Source organism: Dasypus novemcinctus, chromosome 27, assembly GCF_030445035.2.
Source record: "Dasypus novemcinctus isolate mDasNov1 chromosome 27, mDasNov1.1.hap2, whole genome shotgun sequence".
Lineage (NCBI taxonomy): Eukaryota > Metazoa > Chordata > Mammalia > Cingulata > Dasypodidae > Dasypus > Dasypus novemcinctus.
Window position 1 is genome coordinate 36217560 of NC_080699.1, and position 26992 is coordinate 36244551.

Below are 26992 nucleotides of genomic sequence, written 5' to 3' on the forward strand. Positions count from 1 at the left end.
CACCCAGCCTGGCTCGGGTCTCCCCGAGAGCTCACCCGTCTGTCTCTCTCCCCTGGGGGGGAGCGGCAGAAGGTCTCAGCCAGCCCCATCCTCCTACCCCCCTGCACACACCAGGGACTGGGACATCCCAGGAGCTACTCCTGGGCTGGAGTGGGTGCCCTCTGGGGGACTTAGCACATCTACTCCAGGCTCATCCCCTGCCACCCAGGGCCCCCAGGCTGCTCCTCAGGGATCACCCCCTCTTCGGGCCAGCCCCAGGCTAGAGCCCCTAAGGAATCAGAGGGCACTGAGCCAGGGCTTTTGGGGTCGGGTGTCATGTGTCAATGAGCTCAGCTTGCCCTTGGGGCCACTTTCCCTGAAGCACTTCCCGCCAGGGCCCCGCTCAGCCACCCCCCCTCTGGCTTCCTGGCCGGCAGCCCTTGTGCAGAAGGGGAGCGGGGCCCAGGGCCGCCGAGTCTCCGCTGCCCAGCTAAGCAGGGCCTGTGGCCGGCAGCTGTCCGCAGGCGCTCTGGGAGCCCCCCGGGGCCGCCCAAGCCCGACAGTGCCCACGCAGCCCCGGCGCCCCCACCTTGCTCCTTGAGCCGGATGATCTCGGTGTCGGAGCCGAAGCTGTTCCAGGCTGTGCAGTTGTAGATGGTCTGGAAGTCGGCCCGCACGATGTTGCTGATGGTCAGCGTGGAGATGACGCCCTCCTCGGTGCTGACCGTCTCCACCGTGTAGCGCCCCGACGTCCCTGACTCCAGCACGTTCTCCTTCCAGGACCAGGCCTGCCCGGGGCGCCGGAATTAGGGGGAGGCCCCTTCAGAGCCCCGCGTCCCATGGCCGGCCCCTGCTCCAGGGCTGGCAGTGCCGGGCCATCCAGGCTCTCCATGCACACCACACATGCATGCACGTGCACACGCAGCAACATGCTCAGGGACACACGTGCTCACATGGGCACACATGCACCGCACATGTACACACGCAGGGCGGCACACGCAACAGGTACACACATGCATGTGTGAGCAGATATGCGTGCACACACACAAAAACACATGTGAACACAGATACACACGTGCTCACCTGCGCACCAAGGCACACACAGGTAAACGTGTGCCACATAGACACACATACAGGCATGCACTCATGGACACACATGCATGTGCGAGCAGATATGTGCACACACACACAAAAACACATGTGCACACAGATACACACATGCCCACCTGCACACCAAGGTACACACAGGCAAATTTGTGCCACAGAGACACACAGGCATGCACTCATGGACACACATGCAATGCACACGTTTGTACACAGACAGAAGATACACACAAGGACACACATGCACACACAGATACTCACAGGTACACACATGAGCACAGGTACAAAAATGCATGCATGCATACAAAAATACATGCACACAGAGCAACACACAGGTACACACAGTTGTACACAGGCACATATGTATGCACAAACATGCGCCTACAGGGAGGCACACTTGTATGCACGCACACATGTGCACACAAAACACTGCACATGTATGTACATACATGTGCAAGCACGGACACATGGGAGTCACATGTGCATGCATGCAGATACACAAGGGACACATGCACACAGATGCACACCAGGGTACACACATGGGTGTCCATGCACACATGTGCACACAACGCACACACATATAGGCTCACACCCACATGCACACACACACACACACACAAATGCACACCCGGAGGATGGGGCCCCCTCAGAAATGATTTCCATCCAGGAAGGCGGCCTCATGTGGATCTGTGTTTGGGACCTTTTTTCCAAGCAAGGAGGGAGCTCTGGCGACAGCAGCCTGTTCCCCTCGCCCTGTGCCCACACCTCGGGCTCGTCCACGATACTCGGTCAATAGGTCTGCTCCCGGCCCCCCGAGGGCATGAGGTCAGTTTTGTTACATTGTATGTCTGGTTTTACAAAACTGTGTCTAGAGGATTGCATTTGCTGCATCTTTGAGGGGCACGACAGTTTACATTTTTCCAGTCCTTTGCAGACACATTAAGCCCCTCAGCGTCTGAGCCCTGGCCCACGCTGGCGCGCAGGACGTAGGGGCGGGTCCATGTAGGTAAGTGGGTGGAGCCTCCGCCTGGCACTATTGTTATTTTGGGCCAGGTGTTTCTTGGTGGTGGGGGCTGTCCTATGCCTTATAGGATGTGCAGCTGCTTCTTGGCTTCTACCCACCGGAGGCCTGTGACAGTTCATAATGTCCAGACATGGCCAAGCCCCAAACGGGGTGCAAAATCATCCCCAGTTGAGAATCACTAACCTAGAGTTGGAGATCTAGGAAGAGAAAGATTGTGTGGCTATGCTAAGAATGAATGGAACGCGCCACAATGGGCACGTGTTGCATTTATAAATTAAAAAATATTAAGGGGTGAAGTGAATGGCAGAGGTGGAGGAATCAGCTCTAGGCGTGAATTCTTGCCATTTTTTTGCATGAATCTTGCCGATAGTATGGACTGGACGTCTGAGAAAGTGTGCTTCAGCAACAATACTCTAATAATAGCTTCGTTTACGAGCATAACAGTTTTAGTTTTTACGGTCTCTTCACGTGCGAGTCACGGGCAGCCTCGGCGTCTCAGCCTGGCCAGCCCTCCCTCCCCAGCACTGCTGCTCCGCCAGATGGCCGCCTGGCGACACGAGCCCTGCGCAGAGTCTAGCAGAGTCGCCTCGGGCACTGGGGCTTCCTGAAAATAACACCTTTCCCCCAGCATGGCTATAAACTGCTCACTTTCCTTTGTTTTCCTGCCTGAGCGTCCACCGGTTTCAGATGGCCCCGGGTGGCAGACGATTGCTTTTAAAAATGCAAATCCTGGCGAGGCCTAAGTGTGACCTCTCCAGATTGCCAACTGTGGGGTTGAGTCTGGAGGAAGGGAGGGGAAATGATAATTCTGCAGCAAAAAGCTCTTGGAAAATGGGGCAGGGTTCTCCAGGGACACTAAGGGCAGTGGAGACCCACAGAGAAGGCTCTGGGAGGTGCTGAAAGGGTTTTGCCAAGAGTAAACATCACCCTTTTTACGAGTTTACCAAAGACTGGCCTTGAACTCAGGAAAAGGGAAGAAATCTTTTATCTCCCCACCCCCTACCCCTTGCCCCTCTGCTCCCGGGCCGTAGAGTTCAGTTAGAATCAATATTTGCTCTCCACCGAATGGTAGAATGGGGTAAACCCAGGCGCAGGTGGACTGTGCAGCACGGCCTGTTCTGAGAACGGAGGCCCCCTGTGATTGTGTCTTCACGATGACTTTCCAGACACCCAAGGCAGGTAGACCTTTCCCCCAGGAGCCTGTCATTGCCCCCCCACCCCTTCTGCCCCGGGAGCACTCACGATTCGGTCGGGGGGCGGCGTGCTCCGGATGAAGCACTTGATCTGGCCCTTCTCCCCGTGCAGAGCGTGCTGGGTCTGGGTGCTGGAGATGATGGGGGGTCCTGGGGGAAGACAGCGTCACGTCAGGGGGCCCGGGGAGGGTCCCCAGCCGGTGCCTCTTTGGCAGGTTAATCCAAGACTTAACCCAATCACTCAGCAGACATTTCCTGGGGCCTCTATGTGTAAGGCAAAGGGCAAGGTAGGGGCTCCAAGGTAGATTAGACAGACACCAAGGGACCGTGATTCTACGCCCGAGACCCCAGCAGACACAAATACCTGTAACAAAGGGTGGCGCCTGTTAGCACTGCAGGAACGGTGCAGAAAAAGTGCTAACCGGCTTCAGAGGAGAGAGAATGATTCTCTCGGGGGACGGGAAAGCTTCATGGAGTAGAGCCTGGTCAGGGAGAGGGGAGAGGTGCCGTGGATGCCGCTAGAGCCAATTCCAGCTCCGGCCATGCCTCAGATGTCCACTAGAAGGCGCTCCTGCCTAAGAAACTGGGTGTCCTCTGCAGGGCGGCCAAGTTCAGGCGGGGACCGAAACGGTGCGGTTCGTGGCCCAGGGCGGGAATCTCCCTGGCTGGGAGGAAGGCGCCGGGTACGTTCAGAGCCTTGGCCGGGTCTGAGGCCTCCTGAGGCCGGTGGGTCATTGCCGTGCCCGAGTCCACAGACACACCCAGATGGCCCCGGGTGGTCCCCCGGCTCCAAGGGTGACCTGACGTCATCCCATCCAACCTGTGCGCGTGTGGGCACGCTGTGTGCGCGGGCGCGCGCGCTGGTGTAGGCTCCCGCGGGCAGAGGTACGCGGCGTGTGCGCGTTTGTGGGTGTCAGGTCCCCAGAGCGCCTGCCTCGGCTACCGACTGCAGCCCCGCAGGGCGTCTGCCCGGAGGGGGGTTTTCGGCCCCTCCGAGGCTTCCCTGGGTGATACCAACTTGGCAGTGGGAGGGGGAAGGGGACGGGGCGCGGGGACGGAGACCTCCCGCTGTCCTCGGCCCCCTTTACGTCCTCCGCTGTAAGGGTGGGGCTTGGGTGGCGGAAAACGGGGAAAAGAGCTGGAGCAAGGGATCTGGAGACCAGGCAAAATATGCTGGGAACGAAACAAAAATTGCTGCAAACATAATTGCTGTTTATTAGCCACCTTAATTAAAACAGATTTGCATTTCTATGAGTAGCTCTCGACCGAGAGGACAAAACGTTCTGGGAAATAGTCAGATGACTTCTGTGGCGCTGGGGATGGCAAACGGCTTTAGACTGGGGCTCCTCAAAGCGCCGCACCCCTTATAAGAGCCGCCTGACGGGGAGCCAGATGTGGCTCAGGTGGTTGAGCGCCTGCTTCCCTCATGGGAGGTCCCGGGTTCGGTTCCCAGTGCCTCCTAAAAACAACATGACACAGAGAGCAAAACAACAAGCAAGCCGCAAGGGCGGCGGGGGATAAATGAAATTAAATACAGACACACAGAAGAACGCACAGCGAGTGGACACAGAGCAGAGAGCAAGCAAGCCATGGGGGGGTGGGGATTAAAACAAAACAAACCAAAACAAAAAGCAAACAACAAACAAACTTAAAACCAACTCGGGAGCTGATGTGGCTCAGTGGGTGAGAGCCTGCTTCCCACAAATGAGGTCCTGGGTTCCACCCTGGTATCTCAAAAAACAGAGTCAACTGAACCCTCCTCTCCTCTCTTAAATCCCAGATCCCCAAGAGGCCTTTTGACCAGAGGGGATGAGGGCTTGATAGTTAAGGAAACTGAGCCCAATAAAAATAACCCAATAAAATGGTTTCCCCTTGAGGGTGGGGGCAGGGGTCCTCATTCTTCAAGCCAGCAGGCAAATGCAAACAAGTTTATGGGCTTCCTCTAAGAAAACAGAGGTCAGGATAAAGGGACATGGGGCTGGGGGCATCAAACCGCATTGGGGGTGGTGGTATCTGCTCGCCCGCAGGTCCCAGGTTTGAGCCAAAGCAGCTGAGCTCCGAGCCAATTTCCCCCCATAAAGGCCCGGGCAGCGGTCACCCCCCGGGGTTGTTTTGACAAGGACCTCAGTTTGGATCTTTCCAGAACGTGGGGTCCCTCAGGCTTTCCGGAGGCCTTGTCCCCCCGGAGGCCGGCTCCCACGCCCGCCCTGGACGGCTGCCCCATCCTGGGCCATGCGATCCATGCCCCTGCCTCAGGCCGGGATGACCTGGCCCTCGGAAGCAAATGCTGGGCTTCCTCGCTGCACCCCAAACCCGTAGGCTTTTCCCGTCTGGCAGCCGAGGGGAGGCTGTGCTGAGTGGAGAGGAGAGACGGACCGTTACCGCGGATTAAACTCTGGTAGATGGGGCGCGGCATCCAAGACAAACCCCCACCCCCCCGGAATTGTGGGTTCCCCCACCGGGTGTTCTCTGTTCTCGCCTCCAGAAACCACGTGGGAAAATGCTGAAAGTGTCCGTGGATGCTGGCTGTTCCTGCACCTAGCGCCTGCTCCCCAGAAACGAGGATGCTATGTGGTAGCCTCGGGCTTGGGGAGCTGTGGGCTGGTCAGGGGCCAGCGGGCGGGGCCGGCTGCACCCACTCCCGGGGGCCCTCTTCCAGGGAGCAGCCATGGTGAGCGCTGCTGGTGCCGCCGTGGCCTGGGGCTGGGAGCCCGCGGCAGGGAAAGGCTGCAGCCCGTGTTGTCATGGATATAAGGGAGGCGCAGATGCTGCTATTTTTAGCCCTGCGGTGCCAAATTATTGGAGGTGTCCTGGGGACCCACAGGCAGGGCAGGAAGGCTCCCGACTCAGGGCTCTTCCCAGGCTGGGGGGCCGGGGAGGGGTCTGGGTAGGCTCCTCCTCCCCCTGGGGTTTCCGAGGCTCCTGGGGGCGGGGGAGAGGGAAAAGACGGGGAGCCACAGGCTGCGGGGGCCAGCAGGGCTGAGAGGCCCCGAGCTGGTTCGTGGCAGAGGGGGAGGATGGACGAGGCCGCCGCCGCGGCTACCCGGGCGGAGATGAAGCAGGGGGGGCTAATTTCTAGAACTTCAGGGGGCCCCTCGGTCCCACCCTGGTCTTGGGCCGGGACCCCCAAGCCCTGCACACGTGGGCGTCCCGCCTGAGGCTGCTTGGTGCCTGCAGGAGCTCAGCGTCTTGGGGCTTTGATTAGAGGCAAAGCCTGGGAGGCCCCAGGCTGGGCAGGGGTGAGGCAGCTTGGAAGAGGCAGAGGGTGGGGCCCCGGCACCCCCCGCCCTCTCAAACCAGCAGCGGTGGCAGCCCTGGTGGGGTCGAGGCGCGGGGTGAGCCCCTGCCTCCCACCCCGCAGCTGCCCCCCCACCCTGGTCTTGGAGACGTGAAAACGCTCCCCCGCCGTCATTATTTTCGTTATATACGCCACCAGGCCGGGGAGGCGATGGGTCGAGCGGCTTGAAGGCAAAGAGACGTGCCCTGGAATTCCCCCATCAGAGTCAAGGTCATTTGGGATCCCCTGAGGAGGTCAGGAAGGGGGGAGGCCACCAGAAATGGCACCCTGACCCCAGCGGCTGGACAGCCCGGCAGCCCCGGGGCCTCGCCCGGCCTGGCGGGGGGGCTCACCGTTGACGGTCAGGGTCACCTCCCGCTCGCCGGCTCCCACCCGCGGCACCACGGCTCGGCACACGTACTTCCCGGCGTCCTCCTGGCGCACGGTCTTGAGGGTCAGCGTCTTTTCATTGCTCAGGACCTGGGAGGGGGCGGGCGGGGTCAGCCGTAAGGAGCGGGGGGCCTGGGAGGCCAGCTGGGGGGACCGGGGAAGCCCGGGGGCAGAGGCTTTAGCACGCGCTGGGCGCCCTGGGCCCGGAGCAGACCCCCCGGCACGAGGGCTCCGCCCTGCAGGTTCCACCCCTGTGCGGCCCGATCGGGGTGAACGGATGGGGGGCCGCGTCCCAGCCCAAGGTGTGGGTCGGGGGGCCGCTCTCCGGCTGGGGGCCTGGGGCTTTCCTGGCACAGGGGAGACAGGGATGGCCCGGGTGGGCCGAGGGTGAGGTTATCTACAGCCAAGCGTGATTCAGCTTAGGGTGATGGAAAGAAATCAGACTTTGGCATCAGCCAGACCTGAGTTCGAATCCTGGCTCCGCCAGTGAAGGATAACCAAAGCTACTCGTCTTCTCTGATCCTCAGCTTCCCTATCTCTAGGATGGGGACAATGACACGCAGGGGCAGCTGACAGGCACACTAACGCCCACCTCCATCTGCCTTGCCCCCCTCCTGTGCACTTCCCCTCCCAAGGTCCCTGCACCCGGCAAAGGACTTTATGATTGGGGCAAGTCTGAAAGCCTTTCCACTTGACTTTTTTTCCCCTTTGGAAAATTTTCAAACCTACATAGAGGTTGAAAGAATAATAGAGCAATTCTAGCTTCACCATTTGTTAAGATTTTTTCTACACTTGCTGGACTCTGTCTCTGTACACATTTACACATCGTTAGGCTTTTTCCTGAACCCTTTGAGAGTAAGTTGCCAACGGCAGGGCCCTTCGCCCTTCGATACTTCAAGTGTTTTCGTCCTGAGTGAGGGTAAGAAGGACTTTCCCTTAAATAACCAGAGTGCAGTGATTAAATTCAGGAAATTTAGTAATTGATACAATGCTCTTATCTGATACAGAGGCCACAGATATGTTTTGCCAATTGTTCCAATATAATGTCTTTTATAGCAAACAACAACAACCACGAACGCTTTCATGATTCGTGCTTAAAAAAATTTTTAAAAAAAATTTCGGTAACATACATTCAGCGCGTTTTGCATTCCACCATCCCCAGTGACATCCTTCCCAGTGCACCTGCTTCTCCTGGGAGGTTCAGGCAAAACAAACTGCGGGACGCGTTCCAGGCTGGGCGGGTCCCCGTGGGCACTGGGGTTCCCTTTCCTATTTTGGGGGTCCTTCCCCTTTTGGTTGACACTGGCTTTAGGGGGCCCAATCCACTCAGGCTGACCCCCTGGTCTAAGAGCGAGATGAGCCCTGGGGGGCGGCTTCCCTCTGCGCCCCCTCCTGCCCCGCCGGAGCCCCCAGGCCGGAGCCGCGAACTCACCACGCCCGAGCCGCGCTTCATCCAGACAATGGTCAGCGACGGGTTGCCGGTCCAGGCGCAGCTGAAGACGGCGTCGGAGCCCAGGTCCACCAGCAGGGACTGCGGCTCCGAGCTCATCCGGGGCCCGACTGGACGGAGGAAGGAGAGGCCGGGCTCAGCGGGACGGGGAGCCCCGGGGTCCCTCCAGCTCCCGCCGCCTTCCACCCGGGCTGCCAGGAGAGGGGCAGGGGCTGCCTGAGCCACCTCCATCCGTTCTGGCCCATCCCTTGCAGGTCGTGCTTGGCCCGGGCAGCGTCGGCAGGGGCTTCTCCCCCGTCGGCAGGGGCTTCTCCCCCGGGCTCAGCCTCCCTGGGCCCACCGAGGCAGTGGGCAGCCCTGAGCGGGGAAAAAGCTCTGTTGTCCCACCTCCGGGCTCCCCCTGGGGCATCCCACCTGGCTTCAGAGAGGTGAGGCAGCCCCCTCCCCCACGGGGGGCTAGGGGCTTTCCTCCTGCCCCCCTCCAGGCCTCGGCTGCCTGGGCTTCCGGCCAGCTCCCCAAACCCTCCCCGATGCCCTCGTGAGGGGTCCCTGAGAGGGAGGAGGGAGGCTGACAGGGCCGGGCTGCCCCGGGGCGTTTCCCGCACCACGCTCTGGTCAGCCTGGGCTCCAGCCTGCTCCCAGGCTCTTTTTCAAGCCCATCAAGTGAAATGGTCCCTCAGTCCTAGTTTCCCACCTCCCTGCCAAGGGTGAGGAAGCCTTTCCTCATTGCTGCAACACATTTGGGTTCGCTGGAGCCTCCTGGCCTGCAGGGGAGCCTAAAGGTGGAAAGCAGGCCCTGTGACCAAATCAGCGCGAGAGCGTTTTGGGCAGGCAGAAAGAGCGTGGAATCTGGGGTTGGAAGACAGGGACTTGATAAAAAAGGGAGTGGACGGGGAGGGGATGTGGCTCAGGTAGTTGGACACCTGCCTATGATGTGGGAGGTCCCAGGTTTGGTTGCTGGGGCCTCCTAATGAAGACAAGCAGACGCAATGAGCTGATGCAACAAGCTGACAAATGAGCAGACACAATGAGCAGACAACAAATAGGGAGCCAATGTGGCTCAAGCCACACAGGAGGTCCTGGGTTTGGTTCCCGGTGCCTCCAAAAAAAAAGGAGAAACAAGCAGACAATGAGCAGACAGCAAGCAAATAAAAACCCCACAGTGAGCCAACAGATGTGGGGGCAATCTCAGGTGGAGAAAAGAAACAAAAGAGTGCGGAACAGATGTGGCTTAAGCAGTAGAGCACCTGCTTCCCACAGGGAAAGTCCCAAGTTTGTTCCCTGGTGCCTCCTAAAGACAGAAAACAAATAACAAAACCAACCAACTCAGGGGGCGGGTGTGGCTCAGTGGTTGAGCACCAACTTTACACATATGAGGTCCTGGGTTCAATCCCCGGGCCTGGTACTTAAAAAAACAATGGAGTAACGGTACTTTCTATTTGTATTGAGGCTGCTGGGGGTGGGGAAGGGGGGGTCAGATTTTTAAAAGAAGTTTGTCCAAGTGCTGTTTGACCTGCAAGCGGCAGTGACCTGCTAATGACGCCCACTAGGAGTGAATCTGGCAGGTGCACCGGTCACGGGCCTGCTTGCCCGGGGCCCAGGCCACGTCCGGGTGATGTCGCGGGGACCCAAACACCCCCGGAAACGCCGGGGAAGCCGCTGGCCAAGCGCAGAGCGCCGTGCGCGGGGGGCCCGGGGCGCGACGAGTGCAGCGCGTCTCCGGCCCAGGCTGAGACGCTCTGGCGCCCGCGGGGCCCCGGCGGCACTCACAGTAGACGTCCACGGTGCGGCTGACGTTGGTGCTGCCCAGCGCGTTGGTCACCTCGCAGGACACGGGCTCCGAGAAGTAGGTGTAGTCCACGGCTGTGCGGAACACCTCCCCCGACGCCTCCTTGAGGAGCTGGCCCCGCTTGGCCCACCTGCGGCAGAGGCCGGGGCTCAGCGTGGACCGCCTGACCACCCACAGGGAGACGCAGGCCGGGCGGGGGCCGCCGCGGAGCCCCTTCAGGCTGGGTGGGCTCGTCTCATCCCGCCCAGACTGTCACGGAGGCGGGCGACTGGGGTCATGGACGGGGCTGTCCAGGGGCCACTTGACAAGGGACTTCGGCAGGAGGGGGGTGGAGCGGTCAGCGGGTCAGCCCACATACAGGTCAGGGGGATAGAGAATGCACCCGTGGGTCACTGGGCAGCTGGCGTTCCTGCCCTGGGCTCTCGGTCCTGCCCTGGGCACACACATAACGCGCCCTCATGTACTCGCAGACATGCACGGACACACACCCATGCACACTCGTGTACCTATGCAAGCACACACACGTCCACGCTCGTGCGTGCAAATTCTGTGCACCCAAGCACTCCCACACATGCACACGCCTACGTATCCATGCAAGGGCACACACCTGTGCACACCCACCCATGCATGTTCATAGTGCACCCATGCACACACACACATCCATGCACGCACACACACACACAGAAAGGAGGCTTCGGGAAGCTTGCTTTCTAAACCAGGCGAGAAGCTGGACGAGGTGTAACCAAGTGCTCCCTGCTGTCCCTCCGCTCCCACCTGCCCAGCTCTCTCCGCAGTCCTGCCCTGACTCCAGTCCCAGGGGGGGTCCCCTCATGCTGCCTTCCTTCCTGGAATGGTGCTTGCTCTTGCTCCAGCCCCTCTTCTGCCCCCCACCCGGCCCTGCTCCACCCATCCTGGCATGACGGGGCCAGCCAGGGTCCCATATCCGCGCGCACCGTGGGCAGGCACTGAAGGCTGGCGTCGGTCTTGGTGCCGGCGCTGACAGCTGGGGGGTGGCCCTGGTAGACCCGGAGGGGTGTGCGTGTGGGAGGTGGGGGTTCACACCTTCCCCTGGCTTAATCCTCCTGTGGGAAACGCTCCCTTTCCCAGCGTGAAACGTCTGCGCTCCAGCCAGCCTCCGCCGCGGCGGCTCGGGCCCATCTCTCGGTCTTGCTCCTCGGCCTCCGCCGTCACCCCCTCGTCCCCGGCGCCCTCGGACTGCAGCGTCCCTGCCCACGCCTCCCCTCCTTTAGCTCCCTGGCGCTGGCCCCCGGCCCTTGGAGAGGAGCGCTTTGCTCACCAGATGGAGTACCTAGTTGGCACCACGCGGTTATTATCACTAATTAATACTGGGCCGTTATTAAGAACACGATTAATAATAACAATTACAGTTTAACAGCAGAGCAAACCCTAGCTCCCCGAGAGCTTAAGGAGCTTCCCGACAAACCACTATGAGTTATTCATGAATCATTTCCATTTCTGACTTTAATTTAATGACCAGATTTAATGGGCACAGCCCCTGCCTGAGGCGGGCGAATTCGGGCCTAGACACAGTGTCCACCCTCCTCCTTCTGCCCTGCTCAAGGGGCAGCGCTTGGGGGGAGGCGGGAGAGCGGGGGAGGCCGGGCAGGGGCCGGCTGGACCGGGGAGCGCACAAGGGGGACCTCTGCTTCCCGGCTCCTCACAGCACTGGGGTCGGGTTGGGTAAGTGGTTCTCACGGGCTGTTCCGGGTCCTTCCTTGGAGGGGTCCTGGGGGAGACGGGCCGGAGTACCACAAGCTGAGCCTAAAGCTCCCGCCCCTTCCAGACCCCAGCCGGAGGGCAGGGCGGGGGCTATCCTCAGACTCTCCCAACCCCAACCAGAGGGCAGGGCGGGGGCTATCCTTGGATTCTCCTTTCCTAGGGGCGGCCGGCTGTGGGGGTCCTGGCCCTCAGGGTGCCCAAGGCTGGGACCAGCTGGGGACGCTCCTTGGGACCCCAAGAGCTCCCCGCCCACACCTCCCCTCCATCTCTCAGTTCAGCTCCATCCTTTCCTTCCTCTCCACGCTAAACGTCCCTCGGTCCTGCCAGCCAGGAGCCCAGGTGCCCCACCTCTGCAGCCAGCCCTGGCATTCGGGCAGGGGCCTGAGCAAGCGCCACCCGCTCTGTGTCTCCTCTGCTCTCCGACCTGGCTTCCCCTGCTTCCTCTTGTCCCCTTGTCCCTTCATCCTCCCACCCCCCACCCACTCCCCTCCTCCCACCACTGCTCCACCCCCCCTTCTCCTCCCAGCCCCTCTGGAAAAGGAGCCGGCTTAAGCCTTGCCCAATCAATGTCTCATTTACTCCGAGCAAAACGCAGGAGGATTAATTATTTTTATCGCAGCGCCCGGCGTGGCTTGCAGGGCCCTTGGGGAAGGCCAAGGCCACGGTCACGGGGACGATGGCGGATGTGGTGGTTTGAGACTGGATGCACCCCGGGAAGCCGTGTTCTCGGAGCGGCTCCCTTCCTGCGGTTGACCCCAGTGCCCGCGGGACCTTCCTTTTGCTTAGGTGACCTCGAGGGCGTGGCCTAGGGTGGGTCTTGACCCTGGTCTGGAGTCCTTTATAGATGGAGGAAGGCAGAGAGCAGGGAGAAACACAGGCGCCGGCAGGGGAAGCCGGAAGCTGCAGCCCCGGAAGCCGGGTGGGAAGGGCGAGGCCAGCAGGTGCCCCCGGGTGCCCGGTCGAGTCCAGGATCGCCGGTCGCCGGTTGTCGGAGACAAAAGCATCGCCTGATGAGGCCTCGATTTGGACACTCTCACGGCCTCAGAACCGTAAGCTTTTCGGTTAATACACGCCCCTCGTAAAAGCCAACCCATCTCCGGTGTCTTGCTTCCGGCAGCTTGGCAAATGAGAACAGCGAATGCGGACACGTGGACGTGGGGGAGTCCTCGCCCCCGGTGCTTCCCTGTTCGGTGAGGGGCAGAGCCGTGACTCCTGAGCTCCAGGCCGGTGCGGGGAGGGAGGCCCACAGGGCGCCGCAGCCTGTGGGGAGACCGGTGCATTCTGGGTTTCTCCATTCCCTTTTTATTTTGGAAAATAAAAGCAAATTTCAAAACTATGGAAGAGTTGCAAGAATAGGACAATGAATTCCCTTCAGCTAGACTCACCAGCTGCTAACGTTCTGCTGCGTTCATGATGATCTCGCCTGTGTAAATGACGCCCTGATAGCCTTCTGCTTTTTGGTAACCGGTGACCCGGGAACCAGGCCCAGAGGGCATTTGTGCAACCTGTGCTGGCCAGAAGACAGGTGTGGGGCAGGGTCCCGGCTTTCGGCAGACGCTGCCAGGTCAGGGCGCACCGCCCTGCTGTCCGCCCAGCCTGCTGATGACCAGCCCTGCAAGGTCCCTGGGGCTGGCGGCGACCAGGGGAAGAGCAGAGATTCGGAGGTCGGGTGTTGTACGCTCTGGCCTCCAGGGCCTCACGAGTGGCCTGGAATGCCCGGTGGGTGAATGGGAGACGGGGCGTGTATTAGCCAGCCAAAGGGGTGCTAGTGCAACGTACCAGAAATTGGTTGGCTTTTATAAGAGTATTTATCTGGGGTAAAAACTTACAGTTACCAGGCCATAAAGTGCAAGTTACTTCCCTCATCAAAGTCATTTTCACGTGTTGGAGCAAGATGGGTGCCGACATCTGTGAGGGCTCAGGCTTCCTGGGTTCCTCCCTTCCCAGGGCTCGTTTCTCTCCGAGCTCAGCCGCTCTGCTCCTCCACAAGGCCAGCTGTAGACTACGAGGCCAACGGCTCGCCTCTCTTCCCGGGGCCTCTGCTGTATCTAATCAAGCCTTCTCTCTGCTCTGCTGTGTCCTCACTTCCCAGGCTCCAGCACCCAAAACTCTAAATGCCCTTCTCTGTGGTGCATGGCCCAGTCAGAGTCTCAATCGTTACTTCATCAAGTAAAAGTGAAACCTCTCAATCCAGTATAATCTAATGTGCCCTGAGGGACAGAGCAGTTTAGACACATAATCCAATGTCTGTTTTTGGAATTCATAAGCAATATCCAGCTGCTATAGGGCATATCTGCCCCCCCCCCAGAGGGGCGTGGTCCTTGGGTAGGAAGGGCTGCTTGGGGACACTGGCAGGAGCGGTTTTTCTTGGCTCATAGTGCCTGGCGTTCAGGGACCGCGAGCAGCGAGCTGGCAGCAGCCGGTTGAACGACGCCGAACCCGTCTGGAGAAGACCAAACCTTGCAGTGGCCAGGCGGACGCCACAGCACACGGACAGGTGGAGACCCCCAAGACAACCAGCGCTCTGGGCCAAACTGAGCCGCTCGGCTCAGGAAAGCCTGGGTTCAAAGGCGTGAAGGTAGCTGGGCGTTCGCAGGAGGCTTCGCTCTGCCTCCAGGCCAGGGAGCGGATGACCGGGCAGGACAGACGGTTTCCTCCATTGGATATACCCTCAGGGATGGAGACTCTTCGGGCCTTTGTGGGTTCCTGGCTCCGCAGTGGTTTAATTATGGACACTGCAGGGGCTCCCCCTGCGTCCTGCAGGCTCTCCGCCCACCCTCTGCCCATTTCCTCTCCTTCTGCCCTCCGGGGCTGCTGGGCTCCCCGCTGTCCACTCCCACCGGCTTATTTCTCACAGCCTGAACCAGGGCTCCCCTGAGCTTGCTGGGCTGCAAATGAGTAGCCCGCCCCGGTGGCCGAAATGCCCCTGCAGGTGCCACCCGCAAGCCCGGGGCTGGGGGGGGCGGAGGGGGCAGGGAGGGCCAGCGACTCAGACATCTTAAAGGAGGGGAGCCCTCTCCGGGCCTGGAGACCCTCCGAGGGGGCTGAGTGCCTTGGAATCTTGAGGATCCCGGGAGAGGAGATGCCCGCGGGAGCAGCCCCGTGGGTTTCTTTGCTTGTTCCGGTCGCGACCGGGGGCCTCGTGGGTGCCACCTGCTGCGAGCCACAGCTGAGCGGCAGCTCTGGCCTCCACGAGGCTCCGTCGGAAGGAGCTTGTGACCTGCGGTGACGCTTTCACGGGGCCGTGAGAGGGCAACGCCGGGGGCACCGGGGCACGCACGATCTTGGGCGCCCGCCCGTGGGAGCTGCCCCCTCCCCGGACGCCAGCTTCCCAAGGGACTGCTCTCTGGGCTCTTGCAGCTTTTTTACTTCTCCTCCCTCCTCACTCTCAGAAACAAAGACCGACCTCCTATCCGATCAGAAGGGTGGCGGCCCCGCCCGCGGAAGCCGACTGTGTGCATGCTCGAAGGAAAGGAAAAGGCCGCCTGCCTGCCCCCAAATGCTTGGTGTCCTCTGGATGGGGACGGGTAGGGAAAGCGGGCATGGGGGTGGGAAGAGCCCTCTCGGGGCAGGGCTGGACGGGGGGTGGGGGGAGGGAGGAGGGCTGGACACCCACAGGCTGCCTGGTGGTGGGTGTGGGGTACGGGCGGCCGGGGCCCGGGACCCGGGTGCGTCCTCGCGGCCGTCTTACCTGTACTGGGTGACCGCAGGGTTGGCCTTCGCCGAGCAGTGGAACGTGACGACGTTGTCCTCCAGCACCGGCTGCGGCTCCACGGACAGGTTGACCAGCGGGGGGTCTGCGGGGACAAGAGCTTGCTCACTTGCAGATTCGGAGAGCTGGGTGCATGATTTCAGAACGGAAAGGGGGGGCAGGAAGCCCCTCCCTGGGTGCTGTGAGGGTAAAGGCCAGGGACCCCCTCCCCACCAGGGACCTCAGAGGGCAGCCACTGCCTCGGTGCTCCCCAGAAGGCGTGAGGCCGTCAATTCAATGAGCACAGCCGCCCATCGTCCAACTTTCAGGCAGAACTGAGCACTTCAGAAAGGGGAGGTGGGATGGGGGGCTAGGGGGCAAAGGGGGATCGTGGACGCTGAGCCCCGTTTAAGCACAGATGCTCTGTCTCTTAAACGTCAGTTGGGGATGGCTCTGTGTAGAAGTTTGGGTGCATGTCTCCCTGGAAAGGGCATTTACACCCTCTCTTCAGCCTGATCGACTCCGCTGAGCCCTGACAGTGGCCCAGGGCCTCTGCTCCGGGCCGGGCTCATTTCTCTCATGTGATGTGAAAAGACGCCACGCTCTGCAGGGCTGCCTGGTGGGAGGTGGGGAGATGGAAAGTCAGAGAGGAAGCGGAGGAAACACACAGAGAGGGGGGCCTGGGGGCACAGGGACAGCAGAGACTGGAGAGAAGAGAGGGTGGGAGAGGGGGAGAGAGAGGAGAGAAAAAAAGGGAGAGGGGGAGAGAGGGAGAGGGGGAGAAAGGGAGAGAGAGGAGAGAAAAAAGATAGGGAGAGAGGGAGAGGGAAAGAGGGAGAGAGAGGAGGGGGGAGGGAGAGGGGATATAGAAAGGGGGAGAGGGGGAGATAGAGGAGAGGGGGGAGAGGGGAAGAAGGTGGGAGAGAGAGGGGGGAGAGGGGGAGAGATGAAGCAAGGGAGTCGGGTGAAGAGGGAGAGAGAAGAGAGAGAGGAGAGAGGGAGAGGGGGAGAAGGGGAGAGGGGGAGAGAGAAGGACAGAGGGAGGTAGAGGAAAAGAGAAGGGGCAAGAGAGAAGGAGAAAGGGGGAAACAGGGCAAGAGAGAGAAAGAGAAAGGGGAGGGAGAGAGAGAGATGCACATACAGAGAGACTGATATTTATACAGTGACACATAATCAGACAAAGAATTCAGACTAAAAGCAAAAAAGACCAAAGGAGACAAAACAAATGGAGACAGAAAATGACAGGGCGTTAGAGAGAGAAAGACCAAACAAAACACCGCGGAGGAGAGGAGAGAGAGACACACAGGCACCGAGAGAGGAGCCAGAAGTGGAGGTGGAGGGGGCTGCCCCCGAGGGCCGAGGACAGGCGGGGGGCGGGCGAGGCCGAGCCGGGGCGGCCAGTGGGGCAGCCGGCGGATCTGCTCCAAAGCAGTCCCTCCACTGCTCCCCGCTGACCCCCTGGGTCCACGTGAGAGTCACCCTAAGGAGAAGCAAGACTCCAGCCGGCCCTGCCCGGGTTCCCGGGTGGATCCACAGGTGGGGGGCCCTGAGACCCCAGCTGCAGCCCCCTTGGGTCCTCGCCGGGGCTAGAGCCGGGCTAGGCCCTGTTGGGCCCTGGAAGCGAGAGCTCTGTCTCCTGAGCCGCAGGCGAACCCCATCTCCCCATCACCCCCAAGTTCCCAGGGGGAGCCACGCACCCTGGAAGCCTCTGCGGCAGGAGCAGCCGGCGCGCCTGCCTTTTTTTGTTTTTCAGTTTTCTAAGATTTATTTTTTAAATTTATTTCTCTCCCCTCCACCCCCCACCCCAGTTGTCTGTTCTGTGTCCATTTGCTGCGTGTTCTTCTTTTTGTCCGCTTCTGTTGTCAGCGGGTGTTTAGTTTACTCCAATCTCCATTTCCCAAGTGCAATTCAGAAGGATGCCAAGATGAGGCGAGGAATAACAGCAACGAGGAAGCCTGCCCGCCTCCCAGGGGAGCTACGACCGCCCGGGGCCTCTCCCAGCCCTGCCATCGCCCCCAGCCAGGGACACTGGTGTCCAGGTCCAGGCTGAGCCACGTGTCCCCGCCTCCCCGGGGCCCGTGGAGACCCCGGTGACAGCCATCTAGATCCCAGCGTGAGGCTGGCCCCAGGCCGTGCCCCGGGGAGCCCAGCGCTGGGTGGCTGGGTGCCTCTGCCTCTGTCAAACTCCTTTGCAGGGTGCGGGCCCCAGTCCAGTGGAGTCTAGAAACGCACCACAGAACTTGCGGGCAGTTCTGGTTCCCTTACCCGGGTGTCTTGCATTAAGTGCGGAGGCTTGGGGAGGCAGGGAGGTGGACCAGCGCCTGCAGGGGTGGCTCCAGTGCTCCCTGCCAGTCCCAGGTTCATCCCGTGGGTGCCTCTCTCCTGCCTTTTGGCAGCATCCCTGGTACTCAGTCTTTAGGAGGGGCCTTGGGAGAAGGGGTGCCCTGGATCCACACCCACCAGTGTCACCTGCACCTTCCCCCCCAGCCCCACAAGGCATCCTTGCCCCCCCCACTCCTCTTTGGGATCTGAATTTACAGGAACCTGCCAGGCTGCTGAGGTATAAATAGTTGATGTCACATCCAAAGACTAAACATGATTGTAATCCCACTGGTGATGTCGGCTGCATAACTTGCAGGGCAGCTCGGATGTAGCTGGTGAGACCACCGGTGAACAGATGTCACAGCTGAGAGTCTGTTAGCGTTTCCAGCGGCAACCTACGGGCGTGCGGGCGGGCGCCTGTGTGTTTTCGGAGAAAGCGTTACCTCGAGGAGGGGGTGGCGAAAGAGAGAAACTTCATGACTCAGTGCTTTGATAGCACATCCACTTGAAACTTGGCAGCTGGACGCAGAGTCCAGATGTGGCGAGGCTTTGGGGGTGCTAAGCTCCCTCTCCCCCATTACTCAATCTAGGGGCTTTGTCTTGCGTTGTGTAACATATAAAGACGAAGGGAAACAAACAGCAAATGTGCTTTTGCTGAGTTTGGAGGCTTCTTGGTTGACTGAGAAAATGAGCAGGTTTGCGTAGGCAGAGCTGATCCAGCTCACGGTGTCCACAGCAAATGGTTGGATGCTTCCTGAATGAGCAAACGAATAAACGCAGGGGAAGGTGGGCGGGGAGGGGGAGGGAGGGTGGGTTTTTGCTTGGCGGGCACAGAGAGACACCGCCAGGGCCAGGGAGGCCTGGGCCCTCCCCATGAGGACTGGGGGCGCAGCCCCCACCCAGGACCCCAGGGCCTCGGTCTGGGTGGTGGGGCGTCGTCACAGCTGCTGCGGATGGCGTGTTCACAGCGTGCCAGCACCTGCTGGGGGCAGATGTGAGCCGCTTAACTTAGTCCTCCCGCCCTTAGGAGGTGGGCATCAACACCTCCGCTGGCAGGTGAGCCAATCGAGGCACCAAAGGTGAAACAGCCTGGCCCGGGCTGCAGCCTTAGCCAGTGTCAGGGCCGGCAAGGCATCCAGGAGGCAGGCTGTGTGAGCCGACACACCTGCCTCGGGGGGGTGGGGGCAGGCAAGCTAGGAAATGGGGCGCCTGGGTTCTTTCCAGACCTCACTCTGCCTTCATTCCTTGGAAAGCAAGCTGGAAAAATTCCCGACCTGGCAAGGACTGCGCCGACCTCCTGCGGACGCAGGCTCTGCCCTTCGTGTCCTCTCTTAAATGGGTCGTCTCATTGGAGTGTATTTAGAGGAACGTCTCTTAATAGTCGGGTGGGCTGTTGGGACGGTGGCCTTCTTGCTCACAGGAGATGTTCTCCTGGTGTGATGGACAATGGCTGGAGAGAAGCACCGCTGATTTCCCTGCCTCTCCCAGCCAGGGTCCAGGCTGCCGCTGTGGGACGCCAGCTCGAGCTGTTCCTCTGGTGAGGGATCCTGTACCTGGCCTAGGAGAGGCGGGCAGGGGGCTGTTGCAGCCTGGAAATAAGGGGCTGATGTCTTGGGGGTCCCACGGCTCATCCCTCCCAGGTTTGGCTGATTCATGGCTCATCCTAGAGCCAGAAGAGACCTTGGACTTCCTTTGGCCAAACCAGGTGGGGGCGAGGCAGCCGAAGGGGCGACGAGCTGGGGCTCACACGGTTCGGGGGCCTTTCTGGAAACTGGAGGGCCTGACCGCACAGCCTCACACTTCCCTTCCACAGCTGAGCCCTGCCAGCCTACCCACAGCTGCTCCCCACTGAAGAAGCAGCTGGGTGCACAGGAGCCAGGGCCTGGATTTGGGTGAGGTGGGGGTGGGGCCTAGGGTGCAAAGTTTAAGGAGGCACCCACGTCAGGGTGGGTCCCGCACATGCACCACCCCTGGAGAGTGGGCGCCTCCTTAATCTTGGCTCTGGCCAGAGAGCTGTTCCTGTTGACTCTTTTTGATGGCAGCAGAGGAAGGAACCTAACTTGGGGGGGTGCAGGATGAGCGGCGGGGTCCTTGAATGAGGATAATGGCCTCTCCAGGAGCCCTCCTGCACATCTGGGCATCTGAAAACCCTCCAGAGCCTAGTTGGTTTCGTCCTTCCTCTAGAACCTACTCTGAGTCCATCAGGATTCTAGACGTTATGTGGACACTTTTGCTGGCTGGCTCCCAGGATGGGCTCTCGAAACCCTAGGACACGGCTCCTCTGGACTCGGGTCCCTGGAGAACCACATGGGGCAGAGAACCCAGAAGCCTTGAAGGAGCCACGCTGTTAAGGAGTGTTTTGAAATGAAGATGGTAAACCAGCAGCTCCAGCCTTGGCCCAAAGAAAGCAGCCACCAGCACCTGGTGCCCCATCTCCATGGCAGGGAGGGCGGTCAGAGGAGAAAAGTGACTTCTGAGTGCTGATACTACTAACAGGTACAGAGGGTAAGGCCACTGGGACCACCCCACTAGCTCAGTTGAGCTCCTCATTCTCTGGGGCTAACAGGTCCTGCATCGCCCTGAAGGAGACTTTTCAGAGCTTTAACGCTTGGGTATTGATAGTGTGAAACGCCATCGGACACGGTCAGCAGCGCTTCCTGGGTGCCTGGGAGACGCGTGCAGCAGTACAGAAGGGGGCTGACGGGGTAAGCTCTCAAAGCTAGGCTGCCGATGTTTGAAACCGATGCCTTGGTAAGCCGATCGACCTTTCGGTGCCTCAGTGTCCCCAAACGGTCATACCTACTCCAAATAGGTGCTGCAAAGAATAAATGAGGTAAACCCGTCTTCATGGCAGCATAATTCTCAACAGCCGAAGGGTGGAAGCAACCCACGTTGCTTGCATAAACAAAATGTGGTCTGTCCATGAATGGAAAATGATTCAGCCATAAAGAGGAAGTGCTGATGCGTGCTGCACCACCGATGAACCTTGAAGACGTCATGTTGAGGGAAATAACCCAGCCTTCAGAGGTTATTGTATGATTTCACTTATATGAAAGAACTAGAATATCCAAGTTCACAGAGACAGAAAGTAGATGACGGGTTACCAGGGGTGGCAGGAGGCAGAGAGGGGAGTATTCCTTAATGGGCACAGAATTTCTGTTTGGGATGATGGGAAAGTTTTGGCAGCACAATATTGTGAATGTAATTAATACCTCTGAATTTTATACCTGGAAGCGGTTAAATTGGGACAATTTATGTTGTATCTATGTTACCATAATAAAAAGTTTAAAAACAATTAAATGAGATAATACCTGCAAAATGGCACACAGGATGAGCTAATAACTCTTCTTCTTATCCTCTCGTGGCCCTGACTGCCCTTCCGAGAAGCGCTGAGCACCGTCAGCTCCCAGCATGTGTGCTCTGGCCAGCAGGGCCGAGGGTTGGGCCACGGTATTTATTGGTGTGGAAGTTCCACCTAGCACAGGTGTGGGAATGGGGCTTGGACATTTGCACAGGACCATCGTCTGTGATGTTCTGCCCCACCTGACCAGGGGGCAAGGCGGTCCCGCAGACGCCCGTACCTCCGACGCGGCGGCCAGTCCGCGGAGCCCTCTGACAGCGTCCTGCCTTCAGCCGGCCCGCGGGCAGGGCTCGCGGAGGTGGACGTGGCTCCCGCCCTCCGGTTGTTCGGCCCTCCCTCCGGTTGTTCGGCCCTCCCTCCTGGCGCCTCTGGCTGCGCGGGCCGGGGACTCACGCTGGATGTCGATGGTGACCGAGGTCTCCTTTCCTCCGGGCACGGCTTTGTTGGTGGCTCGGCACACGATGCTCTGCCCGTTCTCCACATCACCCGGGGAGATGAAGAGGGTGCTGACGATGCTTTCACGCTTGCCATCTCGAAGCAGAGTCTGGGGTGGGGGGAGAGAAGGCACTGTGTCACCGGGCTTGGAGGCCCCGGGAGAAGGGACCCCCGGGGCAGGAGACCTGGGGCAGCTCAGGAGACCCAGGGGGCCTGTCTCCACGCAGTGTGGGGGGGTCACCTGGTCCTTTGGCCTGGCCAACCCTGAGACTGTGGAAGGAAAAACAAACTAGGACATTCTCCATCTTGTGTAAAAATGGACCAAAGAATGTCCAAAGCATGAAAGAAACTAGGTTGGGCCTAACAGAAACCAGGCTGCTGGTGTATATGGAAATGGACTCACGTTTATCCTATCTCTGGTGTTGGGGTGAGTCTCTGGGACTGTAGGAGCTCAGGTGGGGCTGCTGGCAGAGTCTGGGAGCACTGGCGCTTTTTTTTTCCCTCTCCCTCCCCCCCTCCCCCATCGTCTGCTCCCCCATCCTCTGCTCTCTGTGTCCATTCTCTGTGTGTACTTCTGTGTCTGCTTATATTCTTGTCAGCGGCACCGGGAATCTCTGTCTCTTTTTGTTGAGTCATCTTGCTGCGTCAGCTCTCTGTGCGTGCGGCACCACTCCTGGGTAGGCTGCACTTTTTTCACGCAGGGTGGCTCTCCATAAGGGGTGCGCTCCTTGTGTGTGGGGCTCCCCTACGCGGGGGACACCCCTGCGTGGCACGGCACTCCTTGCGCGCATCAGCACTGCGCATGGGCCAGTTCCACACTGGTCAAGGAGGCCCGGGGTTTGAACCATGGGCCTCCCATGTGGTAGGCAGATGCCCTAACCACTGGGCCAAGTCTGCTTCCCAGTGCTGGCTTTTTGATAACTTTCCCTACAGAAACCCTTTCAACTGTTCAAGTCATTTTACCTCCTGACCTCAGTAGAGCGCCAACCAGGCCAGGGGCCTCCATTTAACAGGTGAAGAAAGAGCTGGGACCGAGAAAGGCTAAGGAAGTTCAGCACACTTACACTTGAACTTGGTGGTGGGATAATTAGTGGAACCCTAAAGCCTTTGGTCTCCTGTCTCCCAAGATCATGAATTTTTTTCTACTGGACTACAATGTCTTTCTGCAGCCTGTTTCTCCATGTTATTGATAATTTTCCTCCCCAGGCTCCCCTTTTCCAGCCACCTCCCCATCTGTCTGTGGCCCTACACCCTGAGCTCATCAGCAGCCCAGCGAGGTGTGTGCATGGCTAGTGAGTGAGTGTTAGGTTGGGACTGGAATCTGGTCTTTACTTGGACTTCTGCTCCTCCGTCAAGGAAGGCCTGTGTGGTTTGGGTCTCTTGTGGACCCAGAAAGTTATGTTCTTAAATTAACCCATTCCTATTGGTGTGAACCTGTTGTAGATGGGAAACTTTGATAAAATTATTTCAGTTAAGGGCCATTTGATTAGACGACTTCAGTAAGGCATAGCCCAGAGTGGATCTTAATCCTCTTCCTGGAGCCTTCATAAACAGAAGGAATATACAGAGAAAAAAGGCCACAGGCACAGAGAAAAACATCCAGAAGCTGAGAGAGAAAGTCCTATGAGGCAGAAGCTGAAATCAATGGAGCCCAGGAGAGAGAAAGTCACAAGAGCAAGAAGCTGAAAGCAACAGGGCCTGGGAGGAGAAGGTAGAGATCGGCAGGTGTGGCCATGGGCCCTGCCATGAGACAGGAGCCCAGGATCTTCTGGGGACAAGTTTTGCTTGATGCCTTGATTTGGACATTTTTCTTATCCTTGGAATTGTAAGTTATGAATTAATATATCCCCATTGTAGAAGCCAACCCATTTCTTATATACTTCCTTGGCAGCCTTTAGCACACTAAAACAGGGCACCTGATACGGTCTGATTTTGTCCTGATTGGAGCCAAGGAACAGACGAGCCAACTTCCCTTTGTAGAAACCTCACCTTACGTAAATTAACAAAGGTTAGTGGCGTTGTCTCTAATTCTCACAAAGATCTTGGATGGGGGGGTGCTTTAGCTCTTTTGAGACAAAGAGAAAATTGAGCTTCAAAGCTAGTCAGGAGCTTGCTGGACAGAGCTGGGATTTGTACCCAAGACTGGGTGACCCCCTGAGCCTGTCCCCACAGCTCCCCAGGACATGGGGCCTCCTGAGGGGCCAGCAGAGCTGGTGAGCAGCCCCCGGGGGCCGCTGGAGCCCCGCTCTCTGGTCCTCGGCACTGTGGGGTCCTGCATGATTTGGGGCTGGGTGGTGGCTCCAGCCCAGGAGCGGCACAGCTCATCATGCTTCAGGCAAACTGCACCATGAGATGCCAGAGAGACGGGCAGAGCAGGGCCGCGGTCTTGGACTCTCTCTCCTACACCCTCTAAATCTGGGGCTGGGCCAGGCTCGGAGCCAGGGGCGCTCGGGGCCTGATGGTGCTTCCTTCCGGGACCTGGGGCCATAGCCCCGGGCCAGGGCAGAGTGTCCTGAGAAAGGAGCTGGAGGAGCCAGTTCCCACGTGCCAAGGGATGAGTCTGATTAGCCAACGGTTAAGGGCCTCCGGATCAGCCTCAGGGCCTGAGTCCCAGGGCTTGGCCTAAACTGGAGGTTTGGGGGGGACATGTAGTTTAGCCCCCCAGCCAAGGCCAGAGCCAGCCGGGAGCTGCAGCCAGCCCTTACCCTGATGGCTCCGGCTCTTCAGCACAAGTCCTGGGTCTATAAATAGCCAACTGATAATAAGAACAATTTCCTGGATGAAAATCAGACCTCGGGGTAGGGTGGGGGAGGAAGGAGGGGCAGGAGGGGGTGCTTACTGCTCTTTCCCGACTTTTCCGTGGCGTTCACAAGGGGCATTTATCTAAGTTTGACTTGGTCAGGAGCCCCCGCCGTTGGTCTCCCCTGGCCACCGTGGGGAGGTGGGGGCGGAATGGGGTGCTGGGTGTGGGTGGCAGGGGGGCCGACTGAGCCCCTAATGAGGCCCTTGGCCTGTTCCCGCTTTCCCTGCACCCGGGCCGCTGCTGCTCCGCCTCGGAATGAAGATTAATGACATATTTACTGGGTCCAGGCGTGCGCTTTCCTGGGAAATAAAAATTCTAGTTCAAGTTGTTTGTTCCACCCAATTAGAGGAAAAGGGAGATGAGTTTATTAAGCAAGGAGAGAATGGAGAAGGCGAGCGTCCCCGCGGGAGCGCCTCACGGGCCCCCGCCCTGCTCCCTGTGGACCCCGGACCCCAGGGAGCAGGGGCTGGTTTGCCGGCTTGGACGCGGGATGTTTGTGGGGAGCGCGCTGGGTGCAGCCTGCGGGGGCTGGGGGAGAGCTGGGCCTCCGCTCGCCCAGGGCCCGTCAGCCTTCGTCTGTGCTTGTCCAGCCTTCTTTATTTTTTTTCTCCATCTCTCCTTTCTTCTGTTGCCAAATTCCTCCTTGGCATCTCCCTTCACCTTCACTTTTCTCTTCTGCAAAAGGAGCCTTTGGGCTTTGTGGTCTTGGAGTTGGCTTTGTCCCAGTGTTCTACCACTGCTTCTTGTCACAGCCCCTCCCTCCTCTCCTCCCCGTTTTGGGGACCTGCTGCTGGCACCCCGACCTCCTGTTTCAGGAACCTTCATTGGCAGGCACATCAGCTCGGGCAGGGGAGTGGGTCAGCTGTGGGGACTCGGGTTCCTGGGGCCACACTCCGGGGCAAGGTCCCCCCTTCCCAGCCTCATGCTGCCCTCCCTTCGTTTGGGCATTCTGGGCACCTGAGCCCAGCTGCTGGGGACAGCCCTTGAGGACACACGGGGACTCAGGTCACTGGGGCTGGGGTGTGTGTGCAGACTTGGGTGGGGCCTGGGTGGTCCCTGGTGAGCCCAGGACCGAGGCGCCCCCTCTGCCACCTGCACGCGCGGTCAGCTTTCTCTGTGTGTGTGTCCAGGGGCTACCCCTCGGCCCCCACGGGGTTTCCGTGGCCTCTCCAGCGACCGTTCCTGCTCTTGGGCAGCCTGGGAGCTCCGAGGCATGGGCTCCTCCCCCACTGACCCCGAGGGCAGGACCTTGGTCATCCTGCCAGGCCAGCTGGGGATGGAGTGGCCCTCGGTGAGGATGTCCGGCAGCCGAGCCCAGCTCTGCAGAGCCCTGGGCCTTCGTGGGGCAGCGGGGAGGAGGCGGGGGCCCTCAGAGGAGTGGCCAAGAGCTGGGCCTGCAGACGAGAAGGCCTGCACTGAGGAGCACCTGCACTGAGGAGCACCTGCACTGAGGAGCATCTGAGCTGAGGAGCAGCTGCGCTGAGGAGCACCTGCGCTGAGGAGCACCTGTGCTGAGGAGCATCTGCGCTGAGGAACACCTGCGTTGAGGAGCACCTGCGCTGAGGAGCACCTGTGCTGAGGAGCATCTGCGCTGAGGAACACCTGCGTTGAGGAGCACCTGCGTTGAGGAGCACCTGCGCTGAGGAGCACCAGCGTTGAGGAACACCTGCGTTGAGGAGCACCTGCGTTGAGGAGCACCTGCGCTGAGGAATACCTGCACTGAGGAGCATCTGCACTGAGGAGCACCTGCGCTGAGGAACACCTGCGCTGAGGAGCACCTGCGTTAAGGAGCGCCTGCAATGAGGAGCACCTACGTTAAGGAGCATCTGCGCTAAGGAGCACCTGCCTATGTCTGGGCCGCTGGTTGAGATGCCAACAGCCCTTAAGGTCTGGAGAGAGGCCCATCGCCTGGCCACAAGGCTGCTTCTACTTCTCCCGCCACCCCAGGCCAGCTAGAGCCTTTAAAAATAATTTTTAAAAAATCACCTCCACCTCCTCCTTTATAGCTGCCTGGGGGATCCTGGACCAGGGGCTTGGGGCGGAGGAGGACTACATGGTGCCCTGGACCCCAGACCCTGTGTCCCCCGGGTGCCCCAGCCGTGTGCCCTGGAGGAGGAGGGACTGCCACACAGGGGAGGGACTCTAGGCCCAGAGCTGGACAAATAGGGTGGGAGGTGATGGGACGGGGGGAAGGGCATGGGGGAGGGGCTGGCAGGGGGGGAAGTGCAGGGGCTTTTTCTGCGGGGAGGGGGCTCTGGAGCTCGGGGGCGGTGGAGGCGGGCAGGTGGGGGTCCCTGGGGTGGGCAGTGGGCTGGAGTTGGGGTGAGCTGAGAGGCAGCGCCACCCTCCCTTCGCTCCTCCTCCTCAGCCTCTCCTCCCCCTCCCTGTCTGCTTTGCTGGTTTTCCAGGAGAACGGCCTCTATTCCTTTACCAG

General features: G+C 59.6%; 1 protein-coding gene across 9 annotated transcripts in view; it reads right to left on the minus strand.

The window, feature by feature from the left end:
- KIRREL3 (kirre like nephrin family adhesion molecule 3) overlaps positions 1–26992 on the minus strand; it is a 572737-nt gene that overhangs the window by 11062 nt on the left and 534683 nt on the right. For all 9 annotated transcript variants that reach the window (XM_058289307.1, XM_058289308.2, XM_058289311.2 and 6 more), the window contains 7 exons: positions 21714–21864; positions 15638–15743; positions 10188–10336; positions 8400–8527; positions 6931–7057; positions 3350–3450; positions 569–767 (listed from right to left, as the gene is read on the minus strand). In XM_058289307.1, coding sequence (XP_058145290.1) covers positions 569–767; positions 3350–3450; positions 6931–7057; positions 8400–8527; positions 10188–10336; positions 15638–15743; positions 21714–21864 — 961 coding nt within the window. The remainder of the gene's footprint in view (positions 1–568; positions 768–3349; positions 3451–6930; positions 7058–8399; positions 8528–10187; positions 10337–15637; positions 15744–21713; positions 21865–26992) is intronic.